At 44.9% G+C, this 14,665-nt stretch overlaps 1 protein-coding gene across 15 annotated transcripts in view; it reads left to right on the forward strand.

Annotated features, from left to right (window-relative positions):
- ablim1a (actin binding LIM protein 1a) overlaps window positions 1-14,665 on the forward strand; it is a 45,427-nt gene that overhangs the window by 5,462 nt on the left and 25,300 nt on the right. For 3 of the 15 annotated variants that reach the window (XR_003986963.1, XR_003986964.1, XM_030442256.1), the window contains exon 1: window positions 3,291-3,859. The exons of 1 other annotated variant lie outside the window; for it this stretch is intronic. Coding sequence is in view for 12 of the 14 variants with exons in the window: in XM_030442256.1 (XP_030298116.1) it covers window positions 3,625-3,859 (235 nt within the window). In the remaining 2 variants the exon portion in view is untranslated. Of the gene's footprint in view, window positions 1-1,152; window positions 1,595-3,289; window positions 3,860-8,018; window positions 8,343-14,665 lie in introns of those variants that run through there. 11 more of the 15 variants (XM_030442255.1, XM_030442257.1, XM_030442258.1 and 8 more) reach the window with 8 other exon arrangements.

A 14,665-nucleotide genomic window follows, 5' to 3' on the forward strand; every position in this document is an offset into this window, starting at 1 on the left:
TAAAAAAAAAAAAAAAGGTTTGTTAAACATATTTGTGGTTTTCACAGTAAAAAAATCTAACTTTTTCTACTCGGATTTCATGTTTTTTTTGTGATTTTAGGTCCAGTGTGTTAATACAGTATGTCAAAATGAAAAAAGAACTGTACAGTCACACATGTGAGGTTGTGCTGAAAATAATGACACCAAGTAAATAGCTTTTAAGGTGAAATATAATGGCAAAATCAAAAATAGTCAAAACCGGCCAATTATACCCTGGAATATCGGATTTCACAACAAACCTAAATATCCCTGATGTCCCACCTTCAAACACAGCCTCATTTGGCCATCCATGAAAAAGCTGCTTAACCTCCTACTTTTTTATAGGAATACACTTTTCTCACGGGCACTGCACTAGTTCTATTAAATTCTAATGTATTTTTTGACAGTTGTAGCATGGATACAAGTCATTAAGAGTTATGTCAGCTGGGGCTGGGCTATAGTGCCTTAATATGATAATACAATATTTATAAGCTTTACTGCATTGCACAATATATATCTCTATATTTTGAAAGCTCCCTAAAAGCACTTCATAAACATTAGGACTTTACCAATAACTTGATGTCAATATTTTGCGATAATATCATAGGGATGACTATCGGTACTTTCACAAAATATTAACACAATGAAAAATTTTATAAGTAATTATCAGTAATGTGGATATAATGATAATAATGATAATAATAATAATAATAATAATAATGATGATGATGATGATGATGATGATAATGATAATAATAATAATGATTATAATAACTAAGTAGAAGTAGACAAGTAGAATCATCTGTAAAAATGACATCACTTTACTGTAATGCAGCCTTTTATACCAGTAAAAGACGACTATTATCACGATAATGATATAATATTGATATTTTGCCCGGCCCTAATGCCAACCTAAAGCAAACTCAATTTTGTGGGCCTGTTTTATCCACATCCTCAACAGACTAGACAGTATTTTTTTTTTTTTCAGTAATCACTTCTGAAAGTAATTCCACGTCTGGATAACTTCAGGTGACTGGCAGCAAAGAAATTCTTCCCCGGATACCTGATGCATCTTCCAGTTTTGTCCTGCTCTGAACTCCTTCCCTGCTCCTCCCATTCCTGGAGGAGGGTAAGCACATCCTGCACAGCGTACCTGTTACACTGCGGTGTAATCTGGATGATCAATGGTGGAGGGAAAAAAAAAGGAGGCACAGCTCCATACTGCAGTAACCTAATCTGATGCTGCCTCCTTATCCGACCACTGGAGAGGGCTGCTCGTGCTCCAACAGCACGACCCTCTGCATCAGCACTTTCCTCCCTCCTCTGTATGTGTGTGTGTGTGTCTGTCTATACTGTATGTGCGAATGTGGGGGGTTGGTGTGCGTGCGCATGCATGTGTCCTGGCAAAAGCCTGAATAATTGATGAGCAAGGGGAAGGAGTAAAGGCGCTGCCGGACGGGACGGTGTGTGTGGGAGTGTGTAGCGATGGGGGAGAGGGATGCAGCGTGGCAGAAGCCCGGCTACGACGGGATCTGCAACTACGCCCAAAAAATCACCTCCTGCTTCGGACTGGATGGTAAGAAAAGAGATGGAGTGGAGGAGGAGGAGGAGGAGGTGGGTGTGTGTGTGTGTGTGTGTTTCTTGTACTGTGGAGCGGGATGCAGTAATGGAAGAAGCTGTGATCTGGAATGTAATTCTGCGCGCTGTGCTGATTTCCTCTCCGCGCAGGGACGGCAGCCTTTGCTGCCTGAGCATGTATGTGTTGATTTGCAAGTGTGCGGGCAGTTGTGTCAAAAGCTACCACACAGCGGATGACAGTCGGCAGGGCAGTGCCTCGCTGCAGCAGAATAGCATGTCCTCAGTTATTCTCAGGGCCATGTGTCTTCGTGTGTGGGTGTAAGAGTGCATGTCTCGTGCGTTTACCCCTTTCTCTGCAATGAAACTCCGGCTTTCCTAGTTGGAGAATGGAGGTGTGCTTGTGAGCGGAAGCTGAGCGAAGTCAGAATAAGTTAAATGCTGTATTGATGTAAATAGTAGGTAACTCAGCCAGACGTCCCGTCCCTGTGCACCCTCGCAGACAAAGAGGGAAATCATTAAATTTGAAGTGCAGGCCGAGCCCGATGTCTCCAGACTAAAGGGATATTTTGTGCTTTGTCATTGTCTGCTGTGCTTTTCATCATCGCTACATAGCTCAGTGATGAATTTCCTTTTAGTGGGAGAAAAAGTAAATAGCTGTGATTAGCCTTATCTGTTTGATGAATGTTAGATGTCACGGAAGGTTACTCCGTTTTTATGTGTGTATGCAAGAGACATGGTTTCTGTTAAAACATGTCATCATCGTGGTGTTATTTTTATATTTTTTTTGTGGGGGTTTGCTCACAGTCACACTCTTCATCATCATTCCCTCCCACCAGGACGTGTCAGTGACTCAAAATTTACCTCATACTCAACGCATAATTCTGAGGACGGTGAACACATCTGCCTGTAATTTCTCAATAGTTAGATGTCGATTTGTCGAGAAATCTTTTTTGGAGCACATTCATCCCGTCATTAGATGGTTTGAAGATTATAAACTCAGAACATTCCTCCTTACAAAGTTAAATCTTCCAAAATCCTTCACTAGACGATGTCACCGGATAACCGAGAGCCAGTGCTGGCGTTTCCACTTCGCCCCCGATTTTAGATGAGTGTTGTGAAGGATCCTGCTGATGATTAACAGTGGGTTTGTGCATTGTTGGCTGCGGGATCGACATTGCTGGTTGTTGACCTTGCAAAGGGCTGGCAGACTCCCAAGGCAATCTACCCTGAAAGTATGTGTTGGATCACTCGGATGCTACTTACTCCTATGCATCCATTTGGTCTTACTGTACATCAACTTAATGCAGAGTACAGTCAGACAACAACACTTTTTAAGCATAAGGGAGTCTCGATGCATCTGAAATGCTTAATATTTAATCACTCACTTTGACCTATAATCCAGATCAAAACATGTTTGAACCCAAACAACATGTTTCACAGAGTCTCAGCTCTTCATTGGACAGAAGCAGAGGAATTATTTGGATGCATATGGGTCCCATCAGGTGCAAAGAGACTCCCAGCATACGCTGGGCCAACCTGATGTAGAGCTACCTAACCCCACCCAGAAGATAATCATAGGCTCGACGTCAGCCCTAAGCTGCTTAAGGCACCAGGCTGGTTTGGGCTGAAGACACTCATAGTGTAAGCTTCTTTCACTGTTTCTCACTCGGCTCTACCTGCAGCAGACTGCTTTGTCATACCTGTCGCCTCCTGTCAGGCGTCTCCACCACGGGGTGGGGTGACCTCGCTCTGAATCTTCCATCCAGCGCAGGTCTGAAGTGGCAGGTGGAGGGAACCTAACAAGAGGAGCTTCCTCACTGGATGTATTTATGATGAGCTGCCGTGGGGTCGCCCATCAAGCTCTTCTGGCTCCCTTGTTCCTGTTTCGTGCCTCTGCGAACACCCCGCGCTCTTGATGTCCGGAGGCGACTGGATTTTAGAGCCGGAGTGAGCCCGACCCTGGCCGGCGTCTACCTGCAGTGTTTCACTCTTCTCTGTGGGAGAGTCGAAGGGGACCAGGGCGCCATCATGCCCAACCTGCCCAATCTCAACAGCCTGGGGAAGCTGTGCAGCTCCAGCCGCAGCCAGAGCGTCGACCGCGTCCGGGTGAAGCGCAAGAGCTCAGTGAAGCGCATGTCCATCATCGAGGATGGGCATGTGGCTGAGGTGCTGTACCTCATTCCTAAACAATATATGGAGCAGGTGCCCAACCTCAACCCCAGTGACTATTATCTAAGTGAGAGGCTGAATGATGTGGCAACAGGTAAGACGAGCTTTAATGAAAAAATAACAACCATTGGCGTCGATTTAATGCAAGGTGTTGTTAAAGTGAAGTTGCATCGAATGTTATTATTTCCTTCTCTGCTCTCACTCTTCAACAGTTGTTAGTCAGTGCCACAAGTTGCTGATGTTTACTGTAATTTGGCTGCTCTTCTTTCTGTTCCATTTGCGAGTGGATGTCAGACAGTAAATTGATTAGTTGCTGCTCAGAGATTACTCCGTTTTAATTGGATGGCGGCGAGTAATTACACCTCTATCTCGAGCTGTTTTTTCACATCTGACCTGTGCGTATGTGCGAGAACTGCGCTGCGCTGGTTACGCAACCGTAACTCCCCGACGCCAGAAAGCGTCAAATGTTGAAAAAGTCAGGAAAATTAATCACCGTCCACTCCGTAGTTATATAATGCAAAACCCATATGCAAGGGCAGACCTGCTGCAGTTTTTGCCAAGCAACAGTACATGGGGAAACGACATGGCGGCTTACATCAGGATTACCACATGGGCATGGGGACAAAATCGAGATTTCCAGACCTTATGTATTCTCTGACTGCATGCCAGGCACAGTAGTAAAATCATCATTGCTTGGTACTTTGGTTGTTTGCCGCAGACAGCAGCTTCTATTTTGGGGTTGAAGTAAAGAAGGTTTGTCTCTGCAAAATGACCCCGGATCAAAGATCACAGAGGTCAGCGCTTATGTTAGCCGTTTCATTTCTTCAGAGAGAGCTAAAATCAATCAGACAGTGACAGTCAATAGTGGATTTTTCCTTTCTCTTTTTGGGACAGCTTCTCTCAGACCCAATATCTGTAAAAAACTTTGTTGTAAAATTGCAACTGTCATCATTTTATTCCCCTCTAACCTTTTTCTGAAACCTCTGTAGTGTCGAGCGTCTAGCCCAACAAAGCCGAAACATTGTGCTGATGCCGCATTATTTCAACCCGTGAGTGCTTTTGAATATGAGTGGCACTGATTCTTCTCCCCGGGTGATGTTATCCAGAGGTCACCCCGTGATTGATCATACATACCTCAAAGAAGAATGAAAAATAAATCCGCAACCCAAAATTCCCTGGATTGTAGATGAAGAAATGTGGTTTTTATGTTTGGAAAATGTCGAAATGTTGAATGATTGTTGGAGCGAAAATATGTTTCTGTGTATTCAGCGGTGCTACAACACAGGAATGTTAATGTGGCCGAGGTGAAAACACACTTTGAAGAAATGAACCTGGTTGAACAGGAATGCTGTTCAAAAGGTTCTCGTGTGTTTTGTAACACATTTTAAAATAGAAACAAGCAGGTGAAGTTCTTGTCATCATCCAGAAAGTCAGGTCTGTCTGTGCTCCAGCAGACATGCTGGTTATTAGTATTTAATCATGTTAACAATGACATAACAAGCTCACATGCTCACAGCTTCTTAACAAGCACTTTCACATTTACGTTTAGGGCATTTGTCACAAGAAACCACAACATATCACCATCGAGTAAGAAAGAAAGAATAGAAACAATTTTCAAGCCCTCGTCTCAGCATAGTAGCTGCTGTTTTTCAAAAGTGATAACAATCTTACATATTAGGAACTTGCTAACAAGCTAACATGTAAACAACCAGTAAACAAGCAAGTTAACATACTAAAATGCAAACAGCCTTATAACAACCTATTAACATTCCACATGATTTCAGCTGCTAAAATCTGTCATGCTACGTGTCTGCTGGATTTGTTGAATGAAAGTCTGCAAATCCTGAGTGTTAACATGTTTGCTCTGTGTGTGTGTGTGTGTGTATGTGTGTGTGTGTAGTTCATCCCACAGTCCTTAATCCCAGGGATAACTGTGCAGTATATCCACTGTTGTTTACAGTAAATGTGACCTCTTGCATTACAGTATCATGTCGATCTAGCTTCTGAACTTAAAAGAAAAGGCACTTATTACTGTCAATGACATGCTATCTAGTGGCTGTGCTTAATCTGCACAGACATGAGGGCTGTGCAGGGTGTAGTTACCCAGCCGGGTTATTAATGGCCAGTCAGACATGGATCATCCATAGGTGAGCATTCAGAACCCCTTATCCATAGATACTAGGCTTTGGTGCTCAGGAATTGCTCTTGGCGAGCCTTGTGTAGCATGAATGTCCAGCAGCTCCAACTGAGATTGTTAAAAGAGGGAAGATGAGGTCCATTACAGTATTATGAGAAGACACAGCAACAGGAACAATAAGACCTCCTCATGTGTAAAGCATCCTCGGTTCCCTTGGAAGGTGCTATGAAGGCTCAAATTATTACTGTTATTATCTTTGTGTTGCATTAAACACTCGGAGGCCACACTGTAAACCTCTCATTTCCTAAGCGGGATGACCAACATTTGGAAAACAGGTCTTATTAAACACCCACTCCAATCTTCGGTCATCACAAACTTGTTACGTGTGTCTCTGCCTTCATAATAAAAAAGGGTGGAGTGCTGGAGAAATGTCCGCAAACTATTTTAGCCTCACTGGCATGCTTCCATCGCCCGATGAGAAGAAAACGCCCCATGTGCAGAGCGATGCACGCTGTTGGGTATCCAGCAGGTGGCACAGTTGACGCTGCAGTGTATGAATGCACTCTGAATGCGTAATGGGCTGCCTGCATCAGCAATTACAGAGGTGGTGCTGATGCAAAAAGTATTCCTTCCCTTCAGCCATGGAGAGGTAGAGTGAGGCTTCTCTGGCGTGGGACAGATGGATCGTGGACTGTGTGGTCCCCACTGGGTGCTGGTGTGAAGTGGCTAAGTTACTCCTGCAGTCATGTAGTGTCTACTCACATTGGATTGGTCATCTGCTATGTCTGGCTGGATCTAAGTGGATTTTATTTGTTGGACAAGGTTGGGCATTAAGTAGTGATACGCGTCCTGTCGTGGTGAACAAAGGTCGTCGTCTATCACTTAAAGAGTACACTCATTTAAACACGCAATCCGTTCTTATTTTGCAAGATTTTTTACGTCACAAGTGTGAGCAAAGTCTCTAAAGTAAAGATGGCAGTAGATGTCACTGGTCATTTCAGCAGCAGATGATATAAGAGCTGGTGTGTGACCACCAGTCCCAGCCAGGGATGTGCTCTCCCGTGCTCTCTGTAATTGGATTCCAGGGGATCCACTAAAGATATTAATACAAAGCTCATGCTAGAGATCAAGGTAAGTCTAACCTGCGACCTCAAATGGCCCGACTTGATCTCACACGCAGTCCTCAAACAGAACACGGCCTGCTGGAAAGGGTGCGATTATTAACAACTTAGGCTGGCTTTGCTGTGTATGATCAGGTCGACAGTGTTAATTGGATCTGATTAGATAACCCCTATTATCCTCCCGTCGTCCTTGATAAAATAACTGCTTTTCATTGAGGCATCATTTTTTTTTTAACGGTGTGTGTTTAATACATCTTTTATTAAGTTTTAATTATTCATTTTGGTGCTCGGTGCTGTAACCACCTCCAGTTTCTGTCATGAACTTCACAAAATAATTCAGCCTATGACTCCGTAGCTTTGCATTTCACGATTTCAAGGCTTTTAAGTCCATGTTTGTTTTCTATGTCTATCACATACGCTAATTTTTGTGAAACTGAATCAGTTTTTCTGCGCAGCGGGCTAATTACATCCCCGCCCGCTGCCCCGTTGTACTGATACAAAGCCTTTGTTGAGGTGTGTGTTGTGCAGCGCAGCGATCTGCTAAAGGGTTGTTCCTGTCAAAAATCAGTGTGTCGAGCGTTTTATTCATTGGAATTGAGTTCTCACATCGTAGCACACAGTTTACAGTGGAAAGTCCAGAGTGATGTGCTGCAAGGATAAGATGTTACAACTGAAAAGCAGAGAGAAGAGGAGAGTCTGATGTAACAGATGTATTTATATATACAGTATATAGGGTGCTCTTTATGCCTTACCAGTCAGTAGCACAGTTTATTTCTACATGTGTGTCTTCAGTAGCCTGGGACATATGTGGCCCCCAATCATGACTTCACTGTATTTGCCTAAAGGGCTGCGTTTTGGGGGGATCTGTAACTGTTTTTGACAGAAGCAGCAGCGGCAGCCACCTGGTTGCTGCAATGAGGAGGCGGCTGACACAACAGAGGGGCTGAGTGAGGGAGCAGGAGGGGACGGGAGAGGGAGGAGGGGGTGGAGGTGGAGGAGGAGGAGTGGGCAGGGGAGGAGGAGGAGGAGAGGATGGGAGCAAAACAGGCAGTCGGGGAGGCAAACCCCGCGCCGTAGCGGTGTTTTCGGGAGGAGAGCTGAGCAGCGCCTACACCTCTCTCTCTCTCTCTCTCTCTGTCTCTGTCTGTCTCTCTCTCTCTCTCTCTCTGTGGTGTCTCAGCTCTCTTTTTTTTTGCTCCTCAGTCTTGACAAAAAAAAAAGGAAACTAACAGCTGCTGCTGTGTTACTGCTGATCGATAGCCGGAGCCTTTTCTGGTGCTGATTTACCTGGATTCCAATGGTCATGGTCAAAGAAAAAGGTATTCCAGCGGTCATGGTCTGAGAGGGTGTGTGTGCATGTGTGTGTGATGAGTGTGTTTTTAGGGGGGGGGGGATTTGTCTTGCTTGTCGTGCTGTGACTGTCTGCAGTGTGTGTAGATGTGCAGCATGTCCAGTTGTATTTTGCACCGCCGTGTCTGGCTGAATTAGACTCAGTTTGACTGAATTTTCGGATCATTTTCAGAAGGTGTGGATGTGTGATACAGTCACGATGATATGGACGTGATTTTTCTTTATGTGGGTGTGTGTTGCTTGCAAGAAGCATGACTAATGACAGTGTATCAATGTGCATCTCCAACATATAGACACATTTTCTCTGATTTTTGAACGCGCTACGCCCTTCTCAGTACTCTCCAGCAGCTGATGCTTGGGCTCGGAATCTGCTTCATTTGGCAGCGTCAGTCTTTGTGTAAATGTATGTTGGAGCCGGGCATCTGGCTTTGTTGGAGCTTGACACCGAATCTAGAACGTTCAGGGCGATCATGTGCAGATAGTTGTGGGTGAAAACGATCCGTCTTTCAATGCAGGGTGATGGGGAAAGGTAACATGTAGAGAGGGAAAGTGGAGCACCAGTGTAGGGATCCACACTGCGCAGAGCTATGGACCTGCACTCCCTCTCTCCCTCTCCCTCTCCCTCTCTCTCTCTCTCTCCCTCGCTCTGTCTGCAGCCGTTGCCATGGCGACCATCTAAAAGGTACACTCCATTGTTGTCAGCTGTGGCCTCATTCATAGCGCCCTGTTAAAAAAGAGAGAAGGATGATTGTTTCCACCTATAGCCGAGGTCGCCCCTGTTCTGTGGGCCGAATTAGGTGAAGTCTGGTGGTGTTGGGGGGGGGGGGGGGGGGGGGGGTTCACAGATATTAACACATTCCCGGCAATTTACAGCGGCATGCGGTTGTGAGGTTGACCATTGTTTGTCATTATGACTCATAGCAACCAGCTACATAGGCTCAATTTTCAATATTAAAAAGGCCTCCTTTACATTCAGTTCTCAAGAGAAAGCAATGGCAACAAATGTCTGCCTTTTGACTCTCTTGACCACTTTGAAAAAATGAAGGACAAATATTTAATGGACAGGCGTGTAACTGAATCTATGAATGTAACCGAAAGCAAACTATTACATCACCTTTTTCCACATTGGAGCTGAATATGAAAGCAATTAATCACAGTAATAGGTCATCATACGTCATCATTCCACTCCAGCTCCCTTAATAGAGTCTCGGCTTGATGTAATACTTCTGTGTTTCAGTGGAGTTTGTGTTCAGCATGTGGGCGCTGTGATATTTTTACGCTTTGTCTGAAAATATCTCTATCACCGGAAAAAAAAAAGAACCCAACATGTTTACAGATTTTCTTTGACAGATAGGAGTGTGTAGGTTTGTTTGTGTATCTGACAGCACACTGGTGGCCGGAGGCGGCGTCCGACTCTGGGGCGGTTCTCTTCATGTGGATTCCACTCGCCGCAAAGAAAAAAGGCCTTTGCCATCAAGTCCCTCGTGCTGGCAGAGCACCCGTAACCTCTGGCTGCCACATGTTCCATCCCCCACAAACTCCCTCTGAAAGTTTTTCCGTCGACTTAACCGGCTACCTCGCCTCTTGACTCGCTGGCTCTTGGGATTTGTCTGTGGCGGGAGGCACGTCTGGCCTCGCGCATCCACATTTAGAGTTTTTCGTTTCGTGGGAACGCTTTTTGCGACCTAGGACTTCATCGTGCGTCCTCTGGGGATCTCATCATGCAACCTGTCAGAAGCCAGGTGGGCTCTGTAACAGATGGTTGCACAGCTGACCAAATACTGAATCACACTGTATGCTCGGAGTGATGAATCATAATAAAGGGATTGCAGTGTTAGCGTTTTGTCGGGTGCAGGCGGCTGTCCTATTTTCAAAGCCAAGAATAACCTTTAAATAGTTTGTAACTTATTGGGGCCATGTGTACCCACGACAGTCTCATCTTTTCTGCCTAGGTCTATGCGTGCCTCTGTGACTTGTGCACATTTGTCCAACTTCATTTATGCTCCCTCTCTGCGTTAAACTGCAAGACAAGAAAACACGCTGACTCTGTGAGATGAGGTGATCGTCGTCACGTATACGTCACCTGCCTCGTGCAAACTCCCACAACTCTCCGCATTCACAATCCGGTCACATTTCTTCTGACATGGGAGTCTAATGTCATGTGCCTCTCCCTGTAGCTGCCTGCTGTGATTTCGCAGAGTGCTGCTGCAGACAACTGCAGTGGTGCCTCATCTTTGAAGCTTGCCAGTGTCTATCCCCTGAAAGAGGAGCTAAACCCTTTCGCAGACATCAATGCAACACACACTCTCATAGACGCGCACTGTTTGTACAGCTGGCGCACAGGACCAGAATATACAGATGAGATAAGTGTTCGGCCGGGGGGGGGGGGGGAGAGACGGCCACCAAACTAAAATGTACAGGCTAAAACAACAAGAGTGACACGAGAATCACACGAGAGAAACACAGACTGCAGCCATACATTGTGCCCGTCAACAAACATCCTCCCCGTCTGCCATCAGTCGGTTTGATTATCACAGGAAATGCGACGCAGGAGGAGTGTGGGGTTCATAATGGATCATCATTCCGAGGCAAAAAGCCAAGGCCTCCATCAGCCCTACAAACACAATGGCTTCTGCAGTTCATAAAGCCACCATTGTCTCCTGTCAGATAAGTGGCTGGACTGGAAGTCTCTCTGTTTATCAGCGTGCCGTTATTATGATGTACCCACCCGACAACAAACGCTCCACACTGTGGCGTTCAGCCATTCAGACCGGATCATTATTCCAAACCCGAGTCCCTGAGGGGTTAGTGTTTCAAGGTTGGGGGGCCTGTTGGAGGCTGATAGGGTTCCCCCCTGCAATTTGTGCCCGCTTTTGAAGTGCTTTGTCTGGGACGCTGGTGGCGGGGCAGAGGGGTGGGGAGGTGGTGAATACACCCATACATATTCATGGAGGGGAGGGTTAAGGGCTTCTTGTTATGTCTGGGTGATAAAGAGCTCCACACACCCTCCCCCAAACACGCACATACACACACACACACTTTCTACTCCAACATCCAACCAATCCTACCAGTTTGGGATGAAATATTCCAATGGGGTCCGACCCATAATGAATATCAAACAGGACCAGATATGCCCACCATGAAATCCCAAAGCGTGATAGGACGTGTGTGTGTGTGTGTGTGTGTGTGAGTGTGTGTGTGTGTGAGTCTGTTGTCTATGAAGTAGACAAACTGGAGTCCAAAAAGTATTGGCATGGATGCCAAGCTTGGAGATGGTTGCTTGTGCCACTGTCTTCATCTGTCCCTCTGCCTCTCTATGCAACACAAACACAGTCATACACACTAAGGCACATGCACACATACTATACACACACTCTCCTTTGGGGGCTGCTATCTGTCTGTACTGGAAACTCTTCTGTCTGTGACTCTTACAGTAACAAAGGCAGTAAGCATCTGAATATTTTATTGGTTCTTTTCATCTCTCATCTATTGTTTAATTGAATTCCCCTCTTCCCCGTGCAGCTCCAACCTCCAACTTTGGCTGCGCTTTTCCTCGGGGCTCATGGTGGGAAATGAAGCCAACAAAGTCTTAACCTCAGCAAATCCCGCACCCTCTGTCAATAACCCCACTCTATTGTTATTTACCAGCAAGGCTGGGCCACGTGTTACGGTAAAATCTGTCCTCAGGGGATTCAAGATGGCCTTCTTCACTTCCCTCCAGAGTATCATCTGCAGCCTTTATTATTGCCAACGCAGCCAGGCTCTGCTTAAATGGGTGGGGGGTTGGGGTGGGACGTAGGGGTGGAGAGAGCAGCCCCCTTCCTTTGCGCCTGGCTTTGGGATGCTCTGCTGGTTATTGTTCCCTCAGCACCATGGTTGTGTGTGTGTGTGTGTGTGTGTGTGTGTGTGTTCATTGTGTGTTTAGGCTCATATCAGTCACTTCATCCCCTGGTGATGAGGCAGGACAGATCACTCTGTCAGCACAGCCAACACATCCAGCCCAGAATGAGGAATGTGAGCAGCAGTCGGAAAAATTGTACTACTGTATATTTCACAGTAAGTTGCTCTGTGCTGAGGTCGCTTCATGTCCTGCGTGCTGACTTATTTATAGCATTATGTAATATACATTCTAGCAAATCAGGCATCATTCTGCTGCCATCACAAGAACCTCTAAAGACTCAGTAATGGGTTCATTTCAAATCAATGTTATTGAAGCAAAATTGCTTCAAGTCTTACTTTTGTAGACACAAAGTCACAAGTGTGGCGCCCTGCTAAACATTTAAGAGAGGTCTCAATAATGGATTTAATGGCCAATTAAATCTTATAAATGGTTTAATCTGATCCTTTCAGTAAAATGTAACAACCCTGTTATATGTTGGCTTCTTTAATCTTTATGAAACACCATGTAAACGCCCAGCGCGGTTCGATTTCTCCACAGCCTCACTCCCTCTGTGCAGCCCCTGCCGAGGCAAACATACAGTGCCTCACAGTGGAAGAGGCGGAGTTGAGCTGGAAAAACACACAGCGCACATGGATTCTCATCCAAAACTCTTTTTTTTTAGAGCCCCGGTGCACGGGAGTCAAACATCTGTCTTGGATTTTTGTCAGCCCGTTGTGACGTGAGCAGTGTTGACTTTTCCATGATGTGCCGTCCCTGCTGACAGCACAACACTCAATGAAATGTTAAATATAGTAAGATGGCAACACAGGCAAGCTCAAAGAGGAATTGTTGGCGTAAAAAAAAATACATAATTTGAAAATATGTACTTTTAAGCTACCCTGTTTTATCAAGAGTTTGAGGAAGAGCCGATATCAGTTCAGTGTCTCTGTGTTCAGTGGTGAGACTGGTGCAGTTGAGTTGATGGAAGGTGAAATCTTTAAAAGAGGAGTAAAAGTTGCTACTAAAATGTAATGTTTTTTAGCCATGCTGACGTTCAGGAATATGCAGAGTCAGAGGACATGTGACGCACTTAGCTGAGGTTGGAAAAACTTGTGGAAAACTGTCTACAATCACTGAGGCTAAGCTGGCTGCTGGATGGTCAGTAACATCTCTTCAAATTGTGGGGCTGCCTGCTTGTTAAACAATCATTTGTCATTTAGTATTCCTACACTTGCTCAGTGCAAAATATGCAAAGGGTTGCGAAGGAGGATTTGAAGGCACCCTTTGGTGAGCGAGGCCAAGTAACGATAGAAAACCAAAAACAAACTGTGTACAGTGCACTGTAAAGTCTGACAAAGGGAATTTACACAAAAACAATTGAGGAAACCGGTTACTTCAAATTAGCCAAGTTAAGTAGACTAATTGTTTAAACTTATCAGCTTGTACAACTTCAATTAAGTAGTCTTTACTTGGTTATTCTGAGGTAATTTTTTTCCTGAAGTTTTTTTTTGCATTTAAGTTTCAAAATAAACAGTGTACGTTGTTCCTCTCCCCCCAAAAATCAATTAATGCAGGTTTCAAATGTTGTGACATCTTCTCATTTTATATTCCTGATCCTGCACTTTTTTGTTCATTGGAAAGCGTGAAACTATACTTGACACAAGTCCCTCCTCATTTTTGATATACTTTGGATATACTTGCTATCACTGATCTGTTTAGTCTGGGCCATATTTTCTCATCAGTAATAATAATATTGTGCTCACCAGATTAGTTACAGAGATCTGGGAATGCCGAGACATGCTGAACGGACTGGGCAAGAAACACAAGCAGTCAGACCTTCAGGCAGGTTATTATAAACTCCAGCTTGCCAAATTTATTTAAAAGAGAACCCCAAGTGGAATAGTAAAATTACACCCAAAACTGTCCATCTTAAACATCGAGTACATGTTATAGGCCAAGGTCCTGGTTCACCTTTGACCTTCCATTCATAGTTGTAGCTGTGTCGTGTGGCAAATCACTTTTAAACAAAACAACTTGTGATAAACTGCAGCTTTTCCTTAAAGTTATTTCCATGCTGAATACAAGTCTCAAAATGACTTGTTAGATTGTATATGCAGTATTTTGCAGAGTGCAATTACCCAGATGGCCTGTGTTTTTCTATGGAGGTGTGATGTCACACACAGAGCTGCGGAGAGCCTCTGTCACAGTAGTCTGGCTCACCCAGAGATGACTCATTGTCCTGCTGACTGTAATCACATCAGAGACACCGGGCAGACAGATCCTCCTCCCTCCTAACCCCTCGCACCCGCATTCCTTCCACCCTCCCTCCAATTATCCCTTCTTCTTCTTCTTCCACAGCTCGACTCAGTTCCCTTTTCGATCGAAATTACCAATAGACTGATGTCCTGTGAA

This window comes from Sparus aurata, chromosome 15 (assembly GCF_900880675.1).
Source record: "Sparus aurata chromosome 15, fSpaAur1.1, whole genome shotgun sequence".
Taxonomy (NCBI): domain Eukaryota; kingdom Metazoa; phylum Chordata; class Actinopteri; order Spariformes; family Sparidae; genus Sparus; species Sparus aurata.